Source organism: Heterodontus francisci, chromosome 36, assembly GCF_036365525.1.
Source record: "Heterodontus francisci isolate sHetFra1 chromosome 36, sHetFra1.hap1, whole genome shotgun sequence".
Taxonomy (NCBI): Eukaryota; Metazoa; Chordata; class Chondrichthyes; order Heterodontiformes; family Heterodontidae; genus Heterodontus; species Heterodontus francisci.
In genome coordinates this window covers 21,559,626-21,585,712 of record NC_090406.1, presented here as the reverse complement: position 1 = coordinate 21,585,712, position 26,087 = coordinate 21,559,626, and the positions used below count along the sequence as shown (strand labels likewise).

The window sequence follows — 26,087 nt, the reverse complement described above, 5'->3', positions numbered from 1 at the left end:
ATTACTTTAGGAAATGGAAATCCAGTTTCACTTACCCAATTGAGTTCTTTGAAGAAATAACCAAAATTAGAGGATATTGGCAACTAATTGAGGTTTTACACCTCTATTTCCAGAAAGCATTCAGCAAAAAGTCATTGATCAGATTTGGGAAAGCAAAGGTGGCTTTGAATTTTGCTAGGCAACAGAAAATTAAGAATACAATACCTGGGGAACAAGGGTTTGATATGGCCATGTTTGGAGTATCTTTTTCATTTGGTCTCCAAACATGCTAGGAGAGAGAGTGGCCAAAATAGTTCCCATCTTAGGTCTAATAGTTGTTGAGAGACTCCAAGAAGAACTTTCATGAGAGAAACAGTCTTAGAGAAGACATTTTTAAAATGCAGAGATAGTGGGAGCGAGGTGTCAGCTGGGAAGGTGAGTTTCAGTTTTAAGTAACTTACCTTTTGTTCCAGCAGCTTTTTCTGAAGCTTTTGTTTCGGCGGACACGGGGCCTGCTGGGTAAGTAAACTTGTATATTCGGGCAATGGCTAAACCTGAAACACTACACGTGTAGTGTCTCCCACCCATCCTCCTCCTCTAACCAAAAAAAAAAAGGACTCTTGTGTGGAGGGTTTGGTAAGGTAAGGTTTTCCTTTTTTTTTTAAATCTCTGTTGTCAATTTAGTGCAGAGGGGATGGAAGCTAGGGCAGTTGCATGTTCCTCTTGCAGGATGTGGGAGGTGAGGGTCACCACTGGTGTCCCTGCTGACTTCACCTGTGAGAAGTGCACCCAACTCCAGCTCCTCGCAGACCGTGTTAGGGAACTGGAGCTGGAGGAACTTCGGATCATTCAGCATGCTGAGGGGGTGATAGAGAGCAGTTATAGGGAAGTAGTGACACCTAAGTTACAGGATAAAAGGTAGCTGGGTGACCGTCAGGGGAGGGAAAGGGAATAGGCGCACAGTGCAGGGATCCCCTGTGGCCGTCCCCCTCAATAACAAGTATACCGTTTTGGATACGGTTGAGGGGGACGACCTACCAGGGGAAAGCCACATTGGCCAGGTCTCTGGCACTGAGCCTGGCCCAGTGGCTCAGAAGGGAAGGGGGGAGAATAGGAGAGCGATAGTGATAGGAGATTCAGTGGTTAGAGGAACAGACAGGAGATTCCGTGGTCGCGAACGAGACTCCCGGATGGTATGTTGCCTCCCGGGTGCCAGGGTCAGGGATGTCTCGGACCGAGTCTACAGAATTCTTAAGGGGGAGGGGGAGCAGCCAGAGGTCGTGGAACATATCGGTACCAATGACATAGCTAGGAAAAGGGATGAGGACCTGAAAAGCGAATATAGGGAGTTAGGTTGGAAGCTGAAAGGCAGGACGAGCAGAGTAGTATTCTCAGGATTGTTACCGGTGCCACGTGCTAGTGAGGCTAGAAACAGAGAGTGAGTGCAGCTGAACACGTGGCTACAAAACTGGTGTAGGAGGGAGGGATTCAGAAATGTGGATCATTGGGATACCTTCTGGGGAAGGTGGGACCTGTACAAGAAGGACGGGTTGCATCTGAACTGGAGGGGCACCAATATCCTGGGCGGGAGGTTTGCTAGAGCTCTTCGGGAGGGTTTAAACTAGTTTGGCAGGGGGATGGGAACCGGAGCTAAGGATCAGTGGATGGTTTAGCTGTTGAACAGGCAGATACCGAGTGCAGAGAGTCTGTGAGGAAGGTTAGACAGTTGACAGGGTAAAGTTGCAGCCAGTATGATGGGTTGAAGTGTGTCTATTTTAACGCAAGAAGTGTCGGGAATAAGGGTGATGAACTTAGAGCATGGATCAGTACTTGGAGCTACGATGTTGTGGCTATTATGGAGACGTGGAATTCACAGGGGCAGGAATGGATGTTGGATGTTCCGGGGTTTAGATGTTTCAAAAGGAATAGGGAGGGAGGTAAAAGAGGTGGGGGAGTGGCATTACTAATCAGGGATAGTATCACAGCTGCAGAAAGGGAGGTCGTCGAGGAGGGTTTGTCTACTGAGTCATTATGGGTGGAAGTCAGAAACAGGAAAGGAGCAGTCACTTTGGGAGTTTTCTATAGACCCCCCAATAGCAACAGAGACATGGAGGAACAGATTGGGAGGCAGATTTTGGAAAGGTGCAGAAGTAACAGGGTTGTTGTCATGGGTGACTTCAACTTCCCTAATATTGATTGGAACCTCCTTAGTGCAAATAGTTTGGATGGAGCAGTTTTTGTCAGGTGTGTCCAGGAAGGTTTCCTGACTCAATATATAGATAGGCCGACTAGAGGGGAGGCTATGTTGGACTTGGTGCTTGGCAACGAACCAGGCCAGGTGGCAGATCTCTCGGTGGGAGAGCATTTCGGTGATAGTGATCACAACTCCCTGACCTTTACTATAGTCATGGAGAGGGACAGGAGCAGACGGGATGGGAAAATATTTAATTGGGGGAGGGGGAATTACAATGCTATTAGGCAGGAACTGGAGCGCATAAATTGGGAACAGATGTTCTCAAGGAAATGCACGACAGAAATGTGGAGGTTGTTTAGGGAGCACTTGCTGCGACTGCTGGATAGGTTTGTCCCGATGAGGCAGGGAAGGGATGGTAGGGTGAAGGAACCTTGGATGACAAGAGATGTGGAACAGTTAGTCAAGAGGAAGAAGGAAGCTTATTTAAGGTTGAGGAAGCAAGGATCAGACAGGGCTCTAGAGGGTTACAAGGTAGCCACTCAGGAGAGCTAGAAGGGGACATGAAAAGGTCTTGGCGGGTAGGATTAAGGAAAATCCCAAGGCGTTCTACACTTATGTGCGGAACAAGAGGATGGCCAGAGTGAGGGTAGGGCCGATCAGGGATAGTGGAGGGAACTTGTGCCTGGAGTCGGAGGAGGTAGGGGAGGTCCTAAATGAATACTTTGCTTCAGTATTCACTAGTGAGAGGGACCTGGTCGTTTGTGAGGACAGCGTGGAACAGGCTGATATGCTCGAACAGGTTGAGGTTAAGAGGGAGGATGTGCTGGAAATTTTGAATGATATGAGAGCAGATAAGTCCCCGGGGCCAGACGGGATATACCCAAGGATATTACAGGAAGCGAGGGAAGAGATTGCTGCGCCTTTGGCGATGATCTTTGCGTCTTCACTGTCCACTGGAGTAGTGCCGGATGATTGGAGGGTGGCAAATGTTGTTCCCTTGTTCAAGAAAGGGAATAGGGATAACCCTGGGAATTATAGACCAGTCAGTCTTACGTCGGTAGTGGGCAAATTATTGGAGAGGATTCTGAGAGACAGGATTTATGATTATTTGGAAAAGCATACTTTGATTAGAGACAGTCAGCATGGCTTTGTGAGGGGCAGGTCATGCCTCACAAGCCTTATTGAATTCTTTGAAGATGTGACAAAACACGATGAAGGAAGAGCAGTGGATGTGGTGTATATGGATTTTAGCAAGGCGTTTGATAAGGTTCCCCATGGTAGGCTCATTCAGAAAGTAAGGAGGCATGGGATACAGGGAAAGTTGGCTGTCTGGATACAGAATTGGCTGGCCCATAGAAGACAGAGGGTGGTAGTAGATGGAAAGTATTCAGCCTGGAGCTCGGTGACCAGTGGTGTTCCGCAGGGATCTGTTCTGGGACCTCTGCTCTTTGTGATTTTTATAAATGACTTGGATGAGGAAGTGGAAGGCTGGGTTAGCAAGTTTGCCGATGACACGAAGGTTGCTGGAGTTGTGGATAGTGTGGAAGGCTGTTGTAGGTTGCAACGGGACATTGACAGGATGCAGAGCTGGGCTGAGAAGTGGCAGATGGAGTTCAACCTGGAAAAGTGTGAAGTGATTCATTTTGGAAGGTCGAATTTGAATGCGGAATATAGGCTTAAAGACAGGATTCTTGGTAGTGTGGAGGAACAGAGGGATCTTGGGGTCCATGTCCATAGATCGCTCAAAGTTGCCACCCAAGTTGATAGGGTTGTTAAGAAGGCGTATGGTGTGTTGGCTTTCATTAACAGGGGGATTGAGTTTAAGAGCCGCGAGGTTATGCTGCAGCTCTATAAGGCCCTGGTTCGACCACACTTGGAATATTGTGTTCAGTTCTGGTCGCCTCATGTTAGGAAGGATGTGGAAGTTTTAGAGAGGGTGCAGAGGAGATTTACCAGGATGCTGCCTGGACTGGAGGGCATGTCGCACAGTGGCGCAGTGGTTAGCACCGCAGCCTCACAGCTCCAGGGACCCGGGTTCGATTCCGGGTACTGCCTGTGTGGAGTTTGCAAGTTCTCCCTGTGTCTGCGTGGGTTTTCTCCGGGTGCTCCGGTTTCCTCCCACAAGCCAAAAGACTTGCAGGTTGATAGGTAAATTGGCCATTATAAATTGTCACTAGTATAGGTAGGTGGTAGGGAAATATAGGGACAGGTGGGGATGTTTGGTAGGAATATGGGATTAGTGTAGGATTAGTATAAATGGGTGGTTGATGTTCGGCACAGACTCGGTGGCCCGAAGGGTCTGTTTCAGTGCTGTATCTCTAATCTAAAAACAAAGAAAGATTGAGGGAGCTTGGGCTTTTCTCATTGGAGTGAAGGATGAGAGGTGACTTGATAGAGGGGTACAAGATGATGAGAGGCATAGATAGAGTGGATAGCCAGAGACTTTTTCCCAGGGTGGAAAGGGCCATCACCAGCGGGCATAATTTTAAGGTGATTGGAGGAAGGTTTCGGGGAGATGTCAGAGGTAGGTTCTTTACACAGAGTGGTGGGTGCGTGGAATGCGCTGCCAGCGGTAGTAGTAGAAGCAGATACATTAGGGGCATTTAAGCGACTCTTGGATAGGTACATGGATGATAGTAGAATGAAGGGTAGGTAGTTAGTTAGTTTGATCTTGGAGTAGGTTAAAGGTTCGGCACAACATCGTGGGCCGAAGGGCCTGTACTGTGCTGTACTGTTCTATGTTCTAATAGATTCCACCAAGTTGGATGGACTATTTGAGAATGATAGGGATGGGAAAACTCGGGGACATGGTTATAAAACACAGAGGCATAGAGTTAGGTTAGGTGCTAGAAAGTATTTATTTGCACAGAGAGTCATCACTCTTGGCAACTGACTACCAAAACATACAATGTGTATGGATTCCTTGAATTCTTTCTAAAGGGAGTCAAACATGTTACTGAGAGAGGAGGTAAATTCAAGTAATAAGAAAGGTTAGTTGCAGGGTAGCTGAGAATGGAGGATTCGCGAGTAAGTGTGGCATCCTAGTGCTTGTTCAGTGCTTCAGGGTGTTGAAAGGAATTTCAAACATGATGGTCTTTTTCCATCCTTATCTTTGTATGTTAATATTCAAATGATTCCGCTCTAGTTTATCATTATGAACATAGTGAAGTCAAGATATATGAAAGTTGTCTCGTCAGGTTTGTGCTGAATTTTCTAAAGTCGAAGCTTTGGCTACAAACAAGTGGGGGGTCCTAAATGGAAACCTGCAATAAGCTGCAGTGATGATTTATTCTGCATCTATAAAATTCATCAGCCTGGATCACATGATGACTAATTTTTTTTTTAAGATTAGTATCAAAAAAAAACTTACGGAGCATCAACTGACTACAGAGCATGCATATCGGGACACAGCTTTATTTTAAATCATGGCAAGAGAAGCCATGGTATTTGGGAGATCTGTGAAAACACTCAAGGTGACCAGTTAATGGCAACCATTAATTAATCTTCCCTTCTGGTAATTCAGCAGCTTCACTATCAGAAAGACAAAAATGTTCAGTATACTATACAATATTATTCTATACTATAAAGTGGCATAGCAATAACAGGTGAATTATATGAAGGACTCTTTTATTCCCTGGGGAAGACCAATCCTCCTGCTTCAGTTCAATTACCAATTATGACACAGTGGAGTGCGAGGCTTAGAACAAAAACTCCTGGGGGTGGGGTTGGAGGGAGGGTAGAAAATAAAAATAACTTGCTATCAGCTCCATAATTCTATTATATCTCCTCCCAGTTACACTAGTCCTAGGAGGAAGCCCAACTTCTATTTGCAAGGAGCTCGAGCAACTCAACACTACCCCACTGGCAGACTCAGAACTTTTCCCTCTTCATCTACACAAAGCTCAATTTACTGAGAAACAACAAACTACAGAAGACCTCCAGTCAGTGAAGTAAAAAAATCATCAAGAAAATTCTGACAATATTACAGCCTACATTTTAGGCTGATAAATGTCAAGTAACATTCCCACCACACAAATGTCACAGGTAATGTCCATCTCCAAGAAGAGAGACAGCATGACCACCACCCACCTTGGCATTCAGTGGCATTACCATCAGAGTTTCCCACCATCAATATTCTGGGAGTCACCACTGACCAGAAACTGAACTGGACCAGCCAACTAAGCGGAGTGGCTACAACAGTTCAAAGGCTGGGCATTCTGTAGTGATTGGCTCATCTAGCTTCCCAAATTCCCTCTACTACCTATAAAAAGGCACAAGTCAGGAACGTGATGGAAAATTTTCCACTTGCCTGGTTGGACACAGCTCCAATACAGGAGGGTCAACACTATCCAGGCCAAAGCAGTCCACTTGATCAGCACCCCATTCACTTTCTGTACCATTGGTGTATCGTGGCTGCAGTATATACTGCAGCAACTCACCAACATTTCTTTGGCAGCACCTCCTAAACCAGTCAACTCCACCATTTAGAAGGGAAAATGCTGTAGGTGCATAGGAACACTATCACCTTCAACTGACTTTCATTGTCACTGGGTTAAAATCCTGGAAGACCAAACCCAATAGCATTGCAGCAGCACTTTTACCAGACGGACTGTAGCGATTCAAGGTGGTGGCTCACCATCTCAAGGGAAACTAAGAATGGACAATAAATGTCAGCTTTGCCAGCGACCCACATTCACAGACTTAAGTTTTTAAAAAAAACAAAACTAGCTAAAAAAGGAAAAAGCCAAACCCAGACAGGGGAGACAACTAACTAGCATTTTTCAAGGTCTATGACTAAAATTAATTTGCTTGTAAAAGACACTAACAAAATTATGCATTTTTGTCCAGTTTTACCTAGTGAAGCTCCCTTTAAAAAACTAAACTATATGTAAGTAGTTTAGGAAGAAAAAGGATTACAGCTTGCATCCCTGTATCAGCTTATTTTGATACACATGCTGGAAGGCAATTCAAACTGGCTTTCGAACTCCAGGATGTGGGGGGCAAGAAATCATTAAGCAAACTTAGACAGACAAAATTGCAAGCTTCAAAAGGGCTGCATTTCTAAACATGATCAAATAGCTTCATATGAAATTCTAATTCTTATTTTGCCTACAAGGAATTATATTTACAATAGAAAGTTTTTTAAAAATCTATCACGGTTACATTATTTTCTCATTCAGCATTTGTTCAAATTTAAAATATGATCTGATGCATTTCTTTGCCATTTTCAAAGACTGAAGTAAGACCTTGTGGAGGAATAAAGATAGCCCAGTTCCCAATAGCTTCCGTTATTCAAAATGGCTTACAAGGGGAAGAAGAAAATCCAGATTGAAGATAACAGCTCCTTGAACAGTATTAACTGGTGCTTAAAGATTCATAGAGAGCAACTGCCTGGAAATTGCCCTGATATTAGCCATTTACAAAAAGAGAAGGCATTCAATAGAATGGAATGGGACCAGCAGTGTGGACTATTCCCTGATCTTTATAGATAAAGCCTCATTTATATACTCTAGGCTGTAGGTCAACCCACGGCTGAACTTTGTAGACTTGACTTGTATAAATCATCCCCAGAGCAATTATTTCTACTTTACTTTCTCATACAAATAATCAAAATCAATATCAGGAACCAATCCAACAGAATTCCTGCTAGAACTCCATGTCAATTTGCATATTTATCTATCAAGTTACCAGATTGTACAGGCGTGAGAATTTTTTTTTAAGTTACTGGATCTCCAATGGCATTATACATGGTACATCAGTTAATAGCATGGTTTTATCAGGGCAAGGGCCTCGTACCCTATAATGCTAAATGCATTATTCTGCTGCCGAGGTGAAACTGTGCCCTTAAGATCAGACTAATTTTTTTCTCAAGGGAACAATGGACAATATCAAAGTTTAATTGATGTCCAGGCTGCAGGTCACAACCCTGACTTGGGTTGTCTTTGTTAAGTGTGATTGTTAAAATCAATTAAGAGGCTACATTCCGATTAGGAAATTGTACACACTGTATAGCTCAAATTGCAGTTTCAGCCTTCGTCTTAGAAAGTCAATGTCCCAGATTTTGCAATTGTAATGAAGGTGGAACTGTCAGCATACACCACCATTACAACTGTGAAACTGACAGTAATATTTGGCATCTGCACATGTGCAGTTAGATCGCAGAAATCTAGAAGCCACTTTCAGTGATTCTCTGCTGAACCTTAAGACAGACTTGCATTTATATAGCGCTTTTCATAATCACCAGACATCTCAAAACACTTTACAGCTAATTATGTACTTTTGAAATGTAGCCACTGCTGTAATGTAGGAAATCACTTGAATTAGCACGAACTTCCACTTTTTAAACGCTCTAATCTCACCATAAAGTCTGAAAGTTAGACGTACTATGTCATAATTACTGAACAACCTCTCCGACTCTGAAAAACTAATTTTGTTTTTGTGGAATGTCAAATTTCTTCATTATGATAAATTTCCATTGGCTTTTAAACAATAATATTTTTTTCAAAAGCTTATGGTATTTCAGCTTCTACCTTAATCCCATGTGTATGTCCCAATCTTTATTTCACACTATAAAATGATTAAAACAGTGAAGTATAATGAGTCACTTTTACTTCCTGGTTTGTTACTGCGAGAATTCTTCAATATGATTGGCTGCTTAATGACATCAGTATTGCTGAACTCGAGATTCCTTACAGTTGGTGCCAGAATCAAATTTACTTTGGGAAAGGTGAAATCCACACCTATAGAGAGCGCCAGATCTTTGTGGGCAGTTTTCAAGGTCAGTGGCAAGTGCTGTTATTTTGCTGTGGACCCCAAAATACGGGCGATTGCTCGAGAACAATATTAAATCCAAATCCAAACCCAAACATTTTGGAAAAGGCCAACGCCTTCAAGTAAAAACTTCAATGCTGATATGAAAAGGCACAAAATAAATAAACTTTTATTTATACAGCGCCTTTAATGTAATAAAACAACCCAGGAAATTTGTCACTGTAAAATATGCATTTTTTGAATTTGTTGCTTAAAAGCATATGACATTGGAAAGTTCAGTTAGACAAGACAATAGAAAGTAATTTCTTTTTCAAACAGCAATTTTGAATGATGCCATACAAGTGAAATGTTCATTCTTACATACAGTTTTCCAATTGTAAATGTTGACTTAGTATCCATATATTTCCTGTATCAACATTCTATCAGATCTCCTTTGATAGGATGCAGTTTATAATAAGGCTATGCAATGTCATTGAATGCATTACCAGGTCTACTGTTTTGCTATAACTGTACAAGTCAAATTATATAACATGATATTCTGGGATTATTGGTGCGTTGGAAGCAATTGAGACATTAAGCAGCACTGGAGTGCTCCTGTGCTTTCAGAGAGCTGGTGGGGGTTTCTTCCTATCTGGCAGCACTGAGGAAAATGTCTTGGAGTATGACAACACTGGCAGAGTGGTCCTAGGTTAAGCACCAACAAGGGAAGGTGAAAGAGAAGAAAGGGCCATTGCTCTGGACATCTCAGCCAAACCTCCATTCTCTCAGAGGTTAAGTCTCAGGAGAAAAATATTTAAATAGACTCAACTAATCAAAGTTGGGCAATATTATGAGTAAGCTGCAAAATTGTTTTAAAGCTTTTAATAAAACTTTAAAAATTGCATTTAAAAAAAACTGCCTGCAGTTGACAGAGAGAGGGGGATAAAAAGCTGATTCTAAAAAATTAGAAGTATTTGAGTGACTTGACTAGTTTGCCTTCTGCTCGCTAAAAGGAAACTGTATATATGAATGAATCACAAGAAATTTGGTTATGTGGAAATCTGGCAGACAGGAAAGGCACATATATGTAATCTTTCTATAGTAATTATCTGGAATGGTCTTAAGGTGAAACTGAGAATACACCACGTTTAAAGTCTAATCATTTGCTCCAAGAGATCAGGCAAGAGGTTACAAACATGCTTTGTATCCGTTAGTACTTTACCTCGTGGTCTAACAAAAAGTTGAGTATGACAGAGTAGTGTGACAGACAAACTACTTTAAGTATAGAAGGAGGCAAGAAAATAGATTGAATCTCAAGAAAAGTAGAATGGTGCAATATGTTGATGTATCAGTGTGCCACAGTGCCAGGATCTCAGTCATATCACATATAAAGCACTAAGGTCAGACCACAGACATCCCCACAAAGGAAAAAGTCAGTTGAATAAAAACCTGGACCTGGTCACTCTCACATATGCCCGAGAGGCAATGATAGGTAATCCTGAGCAACACTCATGCAGTAATTGGGAATATGCCACGCAGGGGATAAACAGACCATGCACAAGCGCGCACGCAACTTAAAAGGTACTGCACAGTGCAAGAAACAGTCTGTGCACAGTGAAGGGAAATTAAGAGGGACCTTTGTTCCAGAGCTGTTTCATCTGCACACTCAGACACAGTAGGTGTAAAATCCAAGATCAGGAAAAAGTGAAGATTGCCCACATTCAAAAAAAATCTCAGAACTTGGCTTCAATAAAATGAAATATTTCAAAACAAAGAACACAAGTGGAATCTTACCTGCTTGGAAACTCTGCCCTTATCTTCATTCTTTACTTCTTTAGACTCATTGAAAATTCTTAAACATTCCTCCATAGGATCAGATTCAAATTCAAATTCCTTTTCAAGACCAGGGAAATCAATCCCATCCTCTGAAGAGGAAGTCCTTTGTTCAACATTTCCCCCAGTTTCATCATCACTAGAACTGCTATTGACATAGGGGTCTCTATCAGAGTCTGAATCGGACTCATAAGTCACGGCAGTGACAGGTTTGCTGCTGCTTTCATCACTACTGTCATCACCAAACAAGTCTGTGTGACTGAGTGTTCGCTTTGTTAAGCATGCTTTTTCCTTTCTTTTTTCTGGATGTTTTGCTTCATCTTTCACAGATTTTGACCCCTTGATCTTATCTTTCTTTTTACTACCTACATGAGTCCCATTTTTATGCAGCATTGCTTTGGATTTTGAGTTGTCATTTTTGTCTGATTTGTGGGTACTTGTGATCTTAACGCCATGACATTTGATTTTTCCTGCACTATCCAATGAACTGTTTGATGTAGACTTTGATTGGTTTTCAACTTTCACCCCATCAAATTTGCTCATTTTTGTTTTATCCATCTTTCTACTAGAACTTCCACTTTTAATCTTTTGCTTTTCTTTGACCTCCTTTTTCTCATCCCCTTTGCGTTTTTCAACGAAAGAGTTATCACCATTCTTTTCCTTGTTTTTCAATTTCTCCCCTCGTTTTTCTCTCTTCATTTCTAGTCTTTCCTTTTCGCATTTTATTTTCCCCTTTTTGCCATCTTTGTGTGTGTGGTGGGAAGATTTACTTTTAGTGTTACCCATTTTGTCCTTTCTCACCTCCAGCTTTGAGCCATCTAGATCACTACCTTTATCCTTTTTGTCTTTACGTTCTCGTTCTTTGTGTTCTTCCTTGTTATATTTTGAAATCTTAGATGAATGACTGGTGGTTTTCACCTTCCGCTTCCCTCTACTCTGTTTGCTCTCATAACAGCAAACATCGTCTACATCATATTGAACGGCAATCTCTTTCATAGATCGCTTATTCAAGTCTTTAGCCTTTAAAGATAATCCTTCATCTGACTTTTTGTCACCAAACACAGCATTTTGAAACTTTGAAGTGTCCCTGTGACTTTGCGGATAGTTATTATTAAGTTCATCTCCAGAGTCTGGGAACTCCATGTCCGCATCAAAGGTGCTTGAGTTCAAGCGATGGCAATGTTTCTTTGCTGCAGGTATATAAGGTTCCTCTGAGCTGTTCTCTCTGGGCCTCCTGGTCCCACGTTCCTTTGTCTTTTTTTTGCTCATCAGCCGTGCTGAATAATTCAACAAAGGATCGTACTCTAAATCAGTGCATGGCTTGGTGTTGTCGATCACATATTTATTACTGGGTACAGAGGTAGTATATTTGGCTGGCTTAGTCACAAGCGTTGGGACATATTTTAATGAATTACCCTTTGCATCAGCTTCATCATCTGTATCCAAAGTATACTTACTGAAACAAGCAGTTCCTGAAAGTGGAGTAGGGGTGTATTCTACATTACTATTTAGGTTGTAACTGTCTGGATTATATTCTAAAGAGTTTGTCAACTTATCCTGATTAGGTAAAAGCTCTGTGCTACTCTTGGTCTTGCTAAGTGCCTTCTGTGTAGATGGTGTTGAAGGGACATACTCCTGTTCTGCATCCAGAAGATCCTCATATCTCGATAGCTTTATCTGCTCTTGTTCAACTTCATTCTTGACAACCTCAATGGCTTTGTTGACCAGTTCCAATTCCAGTGTACTGGAGCTGGACTCTGTAAGGTCACCTGATATCCCGTCTCCATTTCTGGATGAACCCTTGGGAAGCTCAGGATTATAAGGATCATAACCATGTTCTAAAGAAAAACAAACATTACAGTACTGTAAATATTAAGTAAAGGGTTCAAATGGATCTACAAATTTTTTTGAATTACTCTCCTATACAAATACATTTTCCTTTCAAAGTATTCTATAGCTAATAGCACGAGAATAAACCACTGAGATCAAAATGAATCCAAAGCTCACTTGACAAAAGTACACTTGCACATGGTAAGGTAACTACCACTTCAATTTCTTGCTCTTCCCTTTTCTTTACTCAGGAGTACTTCCTTAAAGCAAAAATACTGTAACAACTTTTAAATTAGAATGAGTGGCATGAAGAGGAAAGGAAACTGGTGGCAATAGTCTTTCTAAAGTCAGAAAGAACATGTTTGATTTAGAAATCTAACCAGTTAAACTTAGCTTGTTAACTCAGATAGGCAGCAAAATGTGTATTGAAAATGTAGCTGGGTGGAAAAATCACAAACAATAGCATCAAAGGGCAAGATTCCTCTGTTGTTCAAGGCATTTACTTCTAAGTGTTAATAGCGGTGGTGTATTAAATGTAAAGAATTGTGTAATTTCGCCACCAGTACCCTTCTCTCCCTGCAACTGCCCCCACCACCAACAATCCCATCCCCCCACCAACAGCCAATAATTTTCCAAAAGTTCCTGGTCTGCCTCTGGGGGAAGATGCTGAATGACAGTGAGGCAATTGCCCACAGAGAAGCAGAACAGAATCAAAAGTTTATCTAATGGGAGGCACCCCAGATACATCAACAGCTGCTTCAAAAGTACTATTGATAAAGGATTGGGCGTTTTTACTCATCCATTGTCAGCACAGAAATAATGCATGACAAAGCAATCCCTCTAACAGAGGTGAAAAATATATAAAACAAAAAAGGGGTAAACAAGGGTTACAACAACCATCTATTTACAACTCCACTAAAAATTCAATTAAATAATTTTTTATACATTGATCTAGCATTTTCATGCAGATATTGCTGATGAAGTAGCTACAATCAATCAGGATATCAATGTAGTAGCGAGTCTTGACCTGAAACCAAGTTTATTTGAAGCACAGCTATCTTCACTCTCTGATACAAACTTAAACTGAAACTTAAACGTATCCATTTTTGAAGGGACTTTCCCAACCAACTTTTAGTTCCCCAACAGTTTTTCTTAACACCAGGAACTGGTTCCAATAAACAGTTAAATACCCCATTTTTTTTTTGCTGTTGGTAAGCTACAACACAAGAACAGATTGTAGTTATCAATTTTTTTTGACAATTATAATAAAATACACTTTAAAGATAATCCAAGGTCATCGACCTGAAACGTTAACTCTGCTTCCCTCTCTACAGGTGGATGCTGACTGACCTGTCGAGTATTTCCAACATTTTCTGTTTTTATTTCAGATTTCCAGCATCCACAGTACTTTACTTTAAGAAATGATAAAATATAAAAGGATGTAGATGTACTCCCAAAGCTAGAAAGTTAATAAATGTTCCACTATTTCTCACTAGCAACAGATTTTCATTAAGAATGATTTGCTGGTAAGGAATGAACTGTAACAGACTAAATATCACCACCAAATTCCAATCCAGAGGGTCTTTATTACTACAGTCTTTTAAAAAGGCTGCCATAGCGCTACTTCATCTTTCTGTTGATGAACATTATCAGTGTATGTACAAATCAGTTAAATTGAACCATGTTTTCTACTAGAAATGTGAATAACCCCAAATATATTCTAATAGCGATGGATTGCAGAATAACAGTAGTATACATTGAAAAAAGTCTAGACAGCTTCTGCCACCATAAAATTAAATGAGAAACCAAAAAAACCTATGATTTTATTTGATTTCATTTTTATTATTTGTAGAACGCCTGGAAGTTCAGCAGTTACAGCAGGCTGGCTAAACAACTTCTAGATTTGGTCTAACAAACGTCAGCAAGGTAGTCGCCACATTACTGAAGTTATCAACTCGGAAATATATCTGGTGTATTTTCACTATGTTTACATCTTTGGAAAGTTGACTTTTTTTTTAAAAAAAGGGTATCTTCAAATTTGAAAAGTCACTGGCATAGCTTTCCAGAAGCATATCACACAAAGTAATACAATGACATACATGGTGGGAAATGTCACTACGTTGCTTTCATATAGCTGTTCTGGGATATCTCCCTCCCTCAAACAGCAACAGTCTTCCCTAACTTCGCACAAGTGTAATTACTTAAAAGAAAGAAGCTTATAACAAAAAAAAGGTTAGCCCAGTATTAGGAGGCCCATTTATCATAAATTTTGGACTTAGCATTCACCTCGATCCCAGGTGACTAAGGGTTCACCCATACCATTTTTATTCAGTCTAAGTGGCTGCAGTGAGAAAACTAGCATAAATCCAGCAAAGCTTTGATTAACAACTTTTCATCGTTTTGGCAAAAGGAATTGGTGCAAAAATTGCAGGAAATTATTGCACAGTATGAACAACAGTAGAACACAATTACATCATTCACACTGCACCATAATGTCTTGAGACTTTTACACTGGAAAACAGACGAACAGCATAGATGCAACCTCAGGCTATCATAAATTGCATTCACCTAAATAACTGACTTAGTTCAGCAAAATAAAAGTGACACATAATTTCTGGAATCACAGTTTTTACGCCTTGACAATGCAAATTGTAGCTTGTGCTGAGCCATTACACTAAGATGATCACACTTTCAATCTCTGATCCATACCAAGTTAGAAGATCTTAGCTGCAGCAACAATGCAAATCTTATAACTGGCCTCAGCACCTGAGTTTGGGGAGCAAAATCACCTAGGATCCCTGTACCTTTTTAAGTTAGTAACTGGCATTGAGGTATGATTCTGCAGGTAATGCCAGCTTTCTGGTACCTACCTCGAGGTCATTTTATTTGTAGATTCACTGTGGAAAACTGTTAAAGCAGGTGGAGAGGAAGGGGAAGGCAGCATCACAGCAAAGCTGAATCCTGTTCCTACCTGACATTCACACTTGTGTATTTTCCAGCAAGGATCAGACTAAGATACAAAATTAATTTTTTAAAAAGCCGATGTTTTAGAAAAGAAAATGTTTCAGTGCTACGGGAATGAAGCAACTAATTTTCAGGACCAGAATGGCAGGCACTCAAAATCTAATGCTGTGCACCTACTTTGCTCACTGTATGCATAATAAAGATCGCACACAAAGTGTGCCATATCAGTTAATACTTTGCAATTGTTTAAGTAACTTAATGGCCAATTATGAGCAATACTGAACACGGAAGAAAAAAATACATTGCTTAATTTAAAAATATGCTCTAAATAAACAAGTGAAGAAGCAATAGTCTGATGCGGTTGTATCAATACGGAGCAATACACAACCCTGTACACTACAAGCCATTCATTAAAGGCAACTGTTGGTATTAGTTGAATGTAGATTTTAGCATACTGAACCAAGCATTTTATCTCAAATGCACCAGTTTTCAAGTTAAACAGCAAAATTGCTTTCATGGCTACATTAAAATAGAAGCAAACATAATAATTTCTGTATAGTGCAAGTACTTATACTAGAAAAGAAAAGCACAAACTTGTACTACAGATTACAACACATTTTCTGATATACTTGTACACTAGCAGTCTACATCAAGTATTTTAAGCATCATCTAATTAGAGAACAATATACCTATAGTACACCATGTGCTATTCTTTTCCAAGTCTAAAATTAGATCTATAGATAGACAAACAAACAGTTACCACAATTTTGGTCGCTCAACAGGAATAAAATATATTTGTTCATGTCTTCTTAGAATTCAACTTTGCAGAATACCACTCACTTCACCACTTATGTTTGCAATATGCACTGCCGGCAAGGGACCACTTGGTTTCTGGAGATAATATGCTTGTGGTATCAGAGATCCCAGTGTTACGCAGCTGCTAATGTCTCATTAGACCATCCCCTGAAAACACCTCAGTATGACAAAAGTGTATATGCTTCAGTGATGATTTCATCTGCAAGGTGCACTTCATAATTTTGAGCAGTGTTCAAGAATGCACATATTACTTACATGATTCCACTATCTGTGGGAAATTTCTGTGATTCAAATTAAATGGAGTCAAGAGATAATTGTTCTCAATTCAAAAACAACAGTCTTGTACGAGAACTCCTCTAAACCCCCATCATGTATTGTGGTTTTCTAGGGTCCATCTAAAGCTCAGCTTTGGCTGGTCTGAATTCCCAGCCCCCACTATTCCAAATGGATTTTTTCAGGATACTCCTCGCAGGACTATAATTAGCTTCCACTCAATCAGCCCCGAAAATAGTGTACTTACAGCATACACAACACTGCAATTTCTAACGTGCTAACTCCCAACTCTTGTCTGTCGGTCCCAGTTGAGGGACCATGGGGAGTTGAGCTCAGCTCAAGTCAAAAAAATATCTAGATGCAACGCGTGCAGAGGTGAGGTTCGATTCTCAACGTGCCAAGTTAGTCAAGTCCATTGGGACGGCATTGGGGCACTTCTGCCCTAGGGTGGGAATGAAAAAAGAATCAGCCTAGGCTTCACACCTACCTTATGCAATGATCACTATTAAAATATTCCCTTTGTGGGCATTAGGTAAGGACAGGCTCCTACTTGGCTGCAATGCCTAGTTAAATAAGCTGCTTGTTGCGTGTTCCTTGAATCTCTGCATTTGTATAGACTGTACACAAAGAATGATTGCTCAAGGTGGGATCAGAATGCAATATTGTGGGTTCTTTATTGATTACTGAGAGAGCAGGCACTACATTGAGATGGTAACTGTACAGGTGTATCTTGAAGACTTACGAGCACTCAATCACACGATGTGCTACATGATAGTTCTTACATTACGAAGATGATCTTGTAGCCATACCTCTTAAAACACACACACACACAAAACACTGCTCACCATCTCAACTCACACATGTAACATGGACACATACAAGAACTGCCAGAGTACCTTAGATACCCTAAATGGCAGGAACAGGGGACAGAATTGGCAAAAAAAAGTTTGAGATTCTGCAGTCATTTCAAAGTTAACAAATATGGCCAAATTTATACAGAAACATAGAAACAGGAGTAGGCCATTCGGCCCTTCGAACCTCGACCGCCATTCAATACTATCACAGAATCACAGAATAATACCGTGAAGAGGCCCTTCGGCCCTTCGAGTCTGCACCGATGCATTAAAGACACCTGACCTGTCTACTTAATCCCATTTGCCAGCACTTGGCCCATAGCCTTGAATGTTATGACGTGCCAAGTGCTCATCCAGGTACTTTTTAAAGGATGTGAGGCAACCTGCCTCTACCACCCTCACAGGCAGTGCATTCCGGACCATCACCACCCTCTGGGAGGAAAGTTCTTCCTCAAATCTCCCTTAAACCTCCTGCCCCTCACCTTAAACTTGTGTCGCCTCGTAACTGACCCTTCAACTAAGGGGAACAGCTGTTCCCTATCCATCCTGTCCATGCCCCTCAATCTTGCACACCTCGATCAGGTCACCCATCAGTCTTCTCTGCTCCAGCAAAAACAACCCAAGCCTATCCAACCTCTCTTCATAGCTTAAATGTTCCAACCCAGGCACCATCCTAGTGAATCGCCTCTGCACCCTCCCCAGTGCAATCACATCCTTCCTATAATGTGGCGACCAGAATTGCACACAGTACTCCAGCTGTGGCCTTACCAAAGTTCGAAACAACTCCAACACAACCTCCCTGCTTTTGTAATCTATGCCTCGATTGATAAAGGCAAGCGTCCCATATGCCTTTTTTACCACCCTATTAAGTTGCCCTTCTGCCTTCAGAGATCTATGGACAAACACGCCAAGGTCCCTTTGTTCCTCGGAACTTCCCAGTGTCAGGCCATTCATTGAATACTTCCATGTCACATTACTCCTTCCAAAGTGTATCACCTCACACTTCTCAGGGTTAAATTCCATCATTGCTGATCATCCAAACCCAGTACCCTGTTCCCGCTTTCTCCCCGTATCCCTTGATCCCTTTAGCCCTAACAACAATATCTAACTCTTTCTTGAATATATTTAATGATTTGGCCTCAACTGCTTTCCGTGATAGGGAATTCCACAGGGTCAGGACGATATCAATCATAAGGTCAGAAGTGGGGATGTTCGCTGATGATTGCAATGTTCAGCACCATTCGTGACTCCTCAGATACTGAAGCAGTCCGTGCAGAAATGCAGCAAGACCTGGACAATATCCAGGTTTGGGCTGATAAGTGGCAAGTAACATTCACGCTACACAAGTGCCAGGCAATGACCATCTCCAACAAGAGAGAATCTGACCGTCTCCCCTAGACATTCAATGGCATTACCATCGCTGAATTCCCCCACTAACACCACCCCAGGGGCCACCATTGACCAGAAACTGAACTGGAGTAGCCATATAAATACCGTGGCTACAAGAGCAGGTCAGAGGCTAAGAATCCTGCGGCGAGTAACTCATCTCCTGACTTCCCAAAGCCTATCCACCATCTACAAGGCACAAGTCAGGTGTAGGATGGAATACTCTCCACTTGCCTGGATGGGTGCAGCTCCAACAACACTCAAGAAGCTCGACACCATCCAGGACAAAGCAGCCCACTTGATTGTTTGTAGATGGGGTGCCATTCACTCCTTCCACCACCAACCACAGTGGCAGCAGTGTGTACCATCGTCAAGATGCACTGCAGCAACACACCAAGGCTCCTTAGACAGCACCTTCCAAACCCACGACCTCTTAACAACTAGAAGGACAAGGGCAGCAAATGCATGGGATCATCACCTGCAAGTTCCCCTCCAAGTTACACACCATCCTGACTTGGAACTATATCGCCGTTCCTTCACTGTCGCTGGGTCAAAATCCTGGAACTCTCTTCCTAACAGCACTGTGGGTGTACCTACCCCACATGGTCTGCAGCGATTCAAGAAGGCAGCTCACCACCACCTTCTCAAGGGCAATTAGGGATGGGCAATAAATGCTGGCCTGGCCAGCGATGCCCACATCCCATGAATGAATTTTTAAAAATTCATTAGTGCTAACAGGCACCATAATGATACTCATATCATACCACTTTGAAATTACCATATACTGGATTTCTAAATTTCTCTCAATACTCATGCTGACTTGCACTTCTGAATATCTTTTTTTCAACATGATGGGTGAGCAGATCCGACTCAATTTAATGCTGATCTGTACTCAGCACCAGAAGGTATATTTATTAGAGTACAAGTAACAAAATTCTCAATATCCCAAACATTTTTATAGCCAATGAACTACTTTATTTTATTTATTTATTTAGCGATACAGCACTGAAACAGGCCCTTCGACCCACCGAGTCTGTGCCGACCATCAACCACCCATTTATACTAATCCTACATTAATGCCATATTCCTACCACATCCCCTCAATTCCCCTACCTACACTATGGGCAATTTACAATGGCCAATTTACTTATCTTTGGCTGTGGGAGGAAACCGGAGCACCCGGCAGAAACCCACGCGGTCACAGGGAGAACTTGCAAACACCGCACAGGCAGTACCAAGAATTGAACCCGGGTCACTGTAGCTGCGAGGCTGCGGTGCTAACCACTGCGCCACTGTTGAAGTACAGTCACTATTGTAACATTGGCAATTGCAGCAGCTAGTTCACACACAGCAAGATGTCACGAACATCAAGGAGATGAAAGATCAGCTAACCTGATATGAGTGAATTGGGTTGAGAGATAAATATATTAGCCATGAATCCAGGAAATGCCCTCTGCTCTTCTTCAAAAAGTGTAGTGTGATCTTCCATATCCACTTGAGGCGGCAGACAGGGTTTAACATCTCATCTGAAAATTGTCTCATTGGACAATGCAAAGCTTCCCCAGTGCTGCACTGAAGTATAAGCCTAGATTAGGTGTTCAAGTGGGGCTTGAATCGACGACTTTTTGGTGTAGTGCTATATTAGGCCGGAGATCAGGTGTTCCTCTTAAGTGAGGCAAACCATTCTGTAGAAGCAGCACAATGTGATGTTTACTCAGTCGTACATACGAAGCAGTTACAGGTTTGATCACTAATCTATGGTTAGTTAAGTAATCTAAACTAGGCAGCAAAAAAATGCTGCAGATGTGGATATTTGAAATAAATGCAGTAACTACTGGAAACAAACATTCAACAGGTCAGGGAGCATCAATGGAAAGAGAAAGATAAGGTTCAATGTTTGCCTTCTGGCCATTTGTCTACCCAAGAGAGCAGTTGGGGTTCTGGTGAAGGGTCAGAAAACATGAAAAGTTAACCTTACCTTCCAGTCCTCCACAGATGCAGCCTGACCTGTTGAATGCTTCCAGCACTGTTTTTATTTCAGCCAGACACACCTGCTTGGTGAGGTAAGATTCATGCACTCCTGAATGCTATTCAGTGACCTCTGCTGATAAAACAAATGTGTTAAGTGGCGAGTGACAGCCAGACTAAAGTAAACTGTACAGCTCAAACTGCCTGGGTGACAGTCTAAAATTCCATCACTGCTCACATAGGAAGAATGGCCAGTTGCATGATCAGTGGCAGCTGGCACCTTTGGATCCATACGTAGCAAGGAGTCAAATGACATCAGGAGAGGGCAGATGGAGGGGGTGGGGGGAAGCTGATAGCTAACAGAGGGAAATATGCATTTATTTAACATGGCACTGAAAGTCCCAAGTCAATATCAGGGGACAGTGGTGCAGTGGTAATGTCACTGAACTAGTAATCCACAGGTCCAAGCTAATACCCTGGGGATAATGGTTCAAATCCCACCAGGGCAGCTGGTGGAATTTATATTTAATAAAAATATGGAATTGAAAGCTAGTATCAGTAATGGTGCCATTGTTGCAAAAAAAAAACATCCGGTTTACTAATATCTTTTAGGGAAGGAAATCTGCTGTCCTTACCCAGTCTGCTCTGCATGCAACTCCAGACGCACAGCAATGTGGCTGACTCTTAAACTGCCCTCTGAAATGACCTAGCAAACCACTCCGGGCAATTAGGGATAGGCAACAAATGCTGGACTTGTCAGCGACACTCACATCCCATTAAAAAGTGTAAAAACAAAACTGTAGAGCTAGTTTATAATTACGAAGTGAGAGATTACAAACTGATTTTAAGGGACAGTATAAAAGGTCACAGACCTGACACGTTAACTTTGCTCCTCTCTCCACAGATGCTGCCTGACCTGCTGAGCATTTCCAGCACTTTCTGTTTTTATTTCAGATTTCCAGCATCGGCAGTATTTTGCTTTTATTTTGATTTTAAGTACAATAGCCAAAATGGCTCAGTGCTTTAAATGCACTTGGTGATGTAATGATGAGCCAAAATGGACTAGTCAGCTGGGTAGCACTACAGATTTGCCTTAGCATTCCAAGTCTATAAGGGCGTAGGAGTGAAATTAAGCCTAGATTCCTGAGAGGTGTTGAATTAACTTTGTTTAAAAGTGACACAAATTGAGTCCAGGACTGAGGCCAAATGTGGTTGCTTTCACTTTGGCATGTAAACGGATTTAACAAAATATTTTTATTGCTGAAAATAGAGACATGTTGCCAAAGCTTTTCGTCTTGCACTCATCAGGACAATCCGCAAGAATAACCAATATAAGGGAAAACAACAACTTATACTACACGAGAAGAGAGTGTTAATTGGTTGGCAAGTGAGTTCTGGTAGAGGCGTTGCTATGGAGAATGCACCAGTTTACGATAAAGGAGTTAACTGCCAAGCTTTGTTTGAAATTTAAACCAGGCAGTTTGACTGATTGATCGAGACATTGCCCTGAGGAATGAACCAGTGAATGGCTAACACTTATTTTGTTCTGCTCAAACAGGTGCAATGTTTGTACATATTCTGTCTGAAAAGAACAGGGCTCTGTCTATTAATATATGTAGTTTCCAGTATGAGCAAATGCACCACACTGACACCTACTGACAATCTTAAATTGGTTGTCAGCATAATTCTTAGCACACTGTGGATTATTTAGCAAATCTTGCCCAATCACGGAATCACATCTAATGTTGGACACTGTTTTGAGTTTTGCAAGCACGGTTGGTTGGGTACAGCCCGTACCTTGCCCATTGCGAACAGAGGAAGGGACATGTTGTTTGATGCCATCCGCCAGTCTTTGGGACGTATGGCCTATATACCTAGCATCACACTGGCAGAGAAATTCATATATCACATTACTCATTTGTGAGATAGGCAGGACGTGTTTTTGGCTTGACGGCAGCATGCTGTTAGTGGCGAACACCACACGTGTTGCGACTGCATAGTAGTGTGAAACAGCTAGCTTCACCTGTTGCTCAAATTTTTGGGGTACATTACCCTTCCAGGGTAATTTGAGGTAAACTGGGCACTTTTCAGGGCCGGAAAAAATGGCCTTAGGCTGATTCATAAGTTTACACGATATACAGCGAGAAATGATCTGATCAGGGTAGCCATTGTCACACAGGATGCCTTCGATTCGCCCGATTTCAGCATCAAGCTTGTTTGGTGAGCAAATGGCATGGGCCCTATTTATGAGGTTGCCGATAAAGCCAATCTTACAGTTTGGAACTGTAAGAATCCCAACGTATGTATTGACCAGTGAAGGTAGGCTTGCAGTAGACCGTGGTAGAGAAGGCCTTAGCAGATTTCTCAACTAGTACGTCAAGGAAAGGGAGCTCATTTGACTGCTCCATTTCAAAGGTGAATTTGAGCGCAGGATGGAGCCCATTAAGACGTGTAAGGAAATTATTGCATGCAGCTGCAGATTCAAATATAGAAAACGCATCATCTGCAGATCAGAAATATGCAAGAGGTAGGAGGTTAGGTGTAATCCCCTCAAAGACACGTTTCTCATGGAACCCAACAAAGATATTTGCAAGAGCTGGGCCTAGAGGGGATCCCATGGCAACACCATCTATTTGGGCATACATGGGGTTGTTAAAACTGAACTCAACTGCACGAGTTGCCGAGTTTATGAGTTCAATGAATACTGATTCACGCAATGGTGGCGGGTCTAGAATGCCATGATATAGTGCGACAGCGCAAATATCTACAGCTTCCTTAAGTGGTACATTGGTGAATAGGCTAGCAATGTCAAATGAGCATGTCAAATATCGATATGCAAGCCCTGTATGATCTTCGCAAGTGTGAAGGAATCCTTTACTGTCCATGTGGAGAACTTGCTCAAAGCTGGTTCTAACAATTCGCCATTTGGCCAATTCATGTTGTGCAGAGCCTGTCATGGATAAGGTAGGGCATTTTTTAAATGAATTTCATTTATTACTCTCAGCATTTATTTTACATACTAACCATGGTGGAATGGCATACTACAATTATTTCATTAGTTAATGAAAGATATGTTTTAATGGACTGTCATAAAATTGCCACCTCAATATTACATCTGTATCCTTAAAGTACTGCTCTGAAAGAGAAATATATTTTAAGTTGACTGGTTGAACATTCATTAACTAAATGACTCCTACTCAATTTAATTATCTTTTTTGAAAAATCACTTTTCAAGCACATAGCTTCAACACACCTCAAAGCTTAGCAATGTCAGTTAAAGGCCCATTCCTGTCTAGGTTTCTGCCACTCTGTATGCCATCCTGTGTCAACATCAGAAAAGTGGAGCATACTGAAACCAAAAAAAAAAAGCAACTTCAGCTCCAGGGCATCAGACCCATTTAAAAAAATCATATTGAATACTCAAAGACAAAGGGAAATCACTCGGTGCATTACTTTTGTTTTGATTGTCCTATTCAGCAGCTTTTGTTTATGACCACTTTTCTTTCTCCTTCTGAAGGTATTGGTTTTTTGATCAAGTAGGGGCACTGGGCACCTCCCATGTCTTACCCAAGTGGCCATTATTCTTGCATCAATGGTATTCAATTGCACAGAAGCATTATACCCATCACAACCTACGTTCATCCAACAATTGTACAATTTCACTAATAGATGTCATGTTATAGGAATAGGAGTAGGAAACCCACTTGACATTTTTTCCTACTTAGCTTAAAAAGGTTCTGAAGCCATCTATAGTATTCCTACTGCCACCTCAGTTAGCTTAAAGACAAGGGGTTGAATTTGGGTCTTTCCTAGTCTGTTTGGCTTAGCTACATACTGCATAAAGCAACTGGACTCAATATGTGGAAAAGTGATGGTGTGTTAATAGCATACGCCATTATTAATGTGCAAATCAGCTAGCAAATTCAGGGATTAGGAGATACGGCATGAGTTGCGAATCTCCAGAACCTGCTTGTCCATTTACACCACGCAAATGGCATCTTGCCCTCATCCTCCCAGTTAGTTAAGAACAAGCTGGATTTGTTTATTAATTGCCCATGAAACTCAAGTAATTAACAGCACAGGCATTTTTTTTTTAAGAACATTATCATTGTTAATGCAGTGTCAATTAACCTCTGACTTAGAAATTGAATTTAAACTCTGGAGTCTCATTCCTTCAGGTGGTAAATTGTTTTTGAAAGGATGTTTTAATAATGTCAAATATAAATTTTTAAATGCGATTTCTTGCTTTTCCCTCTATTTCTCTTTCTGTATCTAATTAGTCTCTTTCACCCTCTCTCAGTAGTATGCTTCCATCTTAACCCTAAAATCTCAATGGCTAAGGAGATCCTGTCATTTACTGAAGTCCCAGATGCCCTGTTGCCCTCTCTACACCTTTATTAGTTCACATTTCCAGCAAGGTGCAACTCAAACGGTTTTGAGCTTCAGGCTGCACAAGAAAGGTTAACAAACAGGACACGTTTCGAGATGCCCTGCTTCAGCAAGATCCCAATGTTCCACACAACATAACTGACAAATGTATGCCAAACACAAATCCATGCATAGCATATGCAATCATGATAACATGTTATCTGGTCTCTTTTGTTTCTAATGTACCAAGAGTAATATTCTAAGTGTTCCCTTACTTACAGTTCTGCTACATTGAACTGGTTTCTTCGTCTTGACCCACAATGGAACCGGATGGAAACTCTGAGTAATTTATCTTTCTTGTTTTCACTCCCTGACATCCATCTGACCTAAGACGACAGATCGGAGACCCAGCTCCTGAGACACTGCTTGCCATGATAAGGGGTAGTTAATCGCTCGAAGTAACTGGCTATTCAATGGCCTCCCCGCAACCCCCCCCCCCCCCCATTCCTATAATGAGGCTATCCCTGAACGCCATAATACCACTCTATTGTGCAACATGTTGGAGCATTCATAAGAAAAACACTGATAGACGACAGGATCCTCAATGAAAAGTTAAAACGCAGACAGAAATGCTCAAATTTAAAGCTGCATCCACTCACGACACTATCACATTGCTTTCTAGTCATCCGCCTTTTTCTTCAAAAAGCATAAAACTAAATGGAGCATCAATGTTGGCCACTGCAAAGAGGTAATTAAAAACATATGACCTATGGAGTTGCCTTGTTAAAGCCAGCAACCTAAACCAAACAGATCCACTCAAAAGTCGATAGAAAGAAGGAACCCAAATTCTTCTTTGGCCTCCTTATCTCGAG

General features: G+C 41.5%; 1 protein-coding gene across 6 annotated transcripts in view; it reads right to left on the bottom strand.

The window, feature by feature from the left end:
- Positions 1-26,087, bottom strand: part of rexo1 (REX1, RNA exonuclease 1 homolog) — a 112,896-nt gene that overhangs the window by 59,224 nt on the left and 27,585 nt on the right. For all 6 annotated transcript variants that reach the window (XR_010969546.1, XR_010969547.1, XR_010969548.1 and 3 more), the window contains exon 2: positions 10,718-12,594. Coding sequence is in view for 3 of the 6 variants with exons in the window: in XM_068016306.1 (XP_067872407.1) it covers positions 10,718-12,594 (1,877 nt within the window). In the remaining 3 variants the exon portion in view is untranslated. The remainder of the gene's footprint in view (positions 1-10,717; positions 12,595-26,087) is intronic.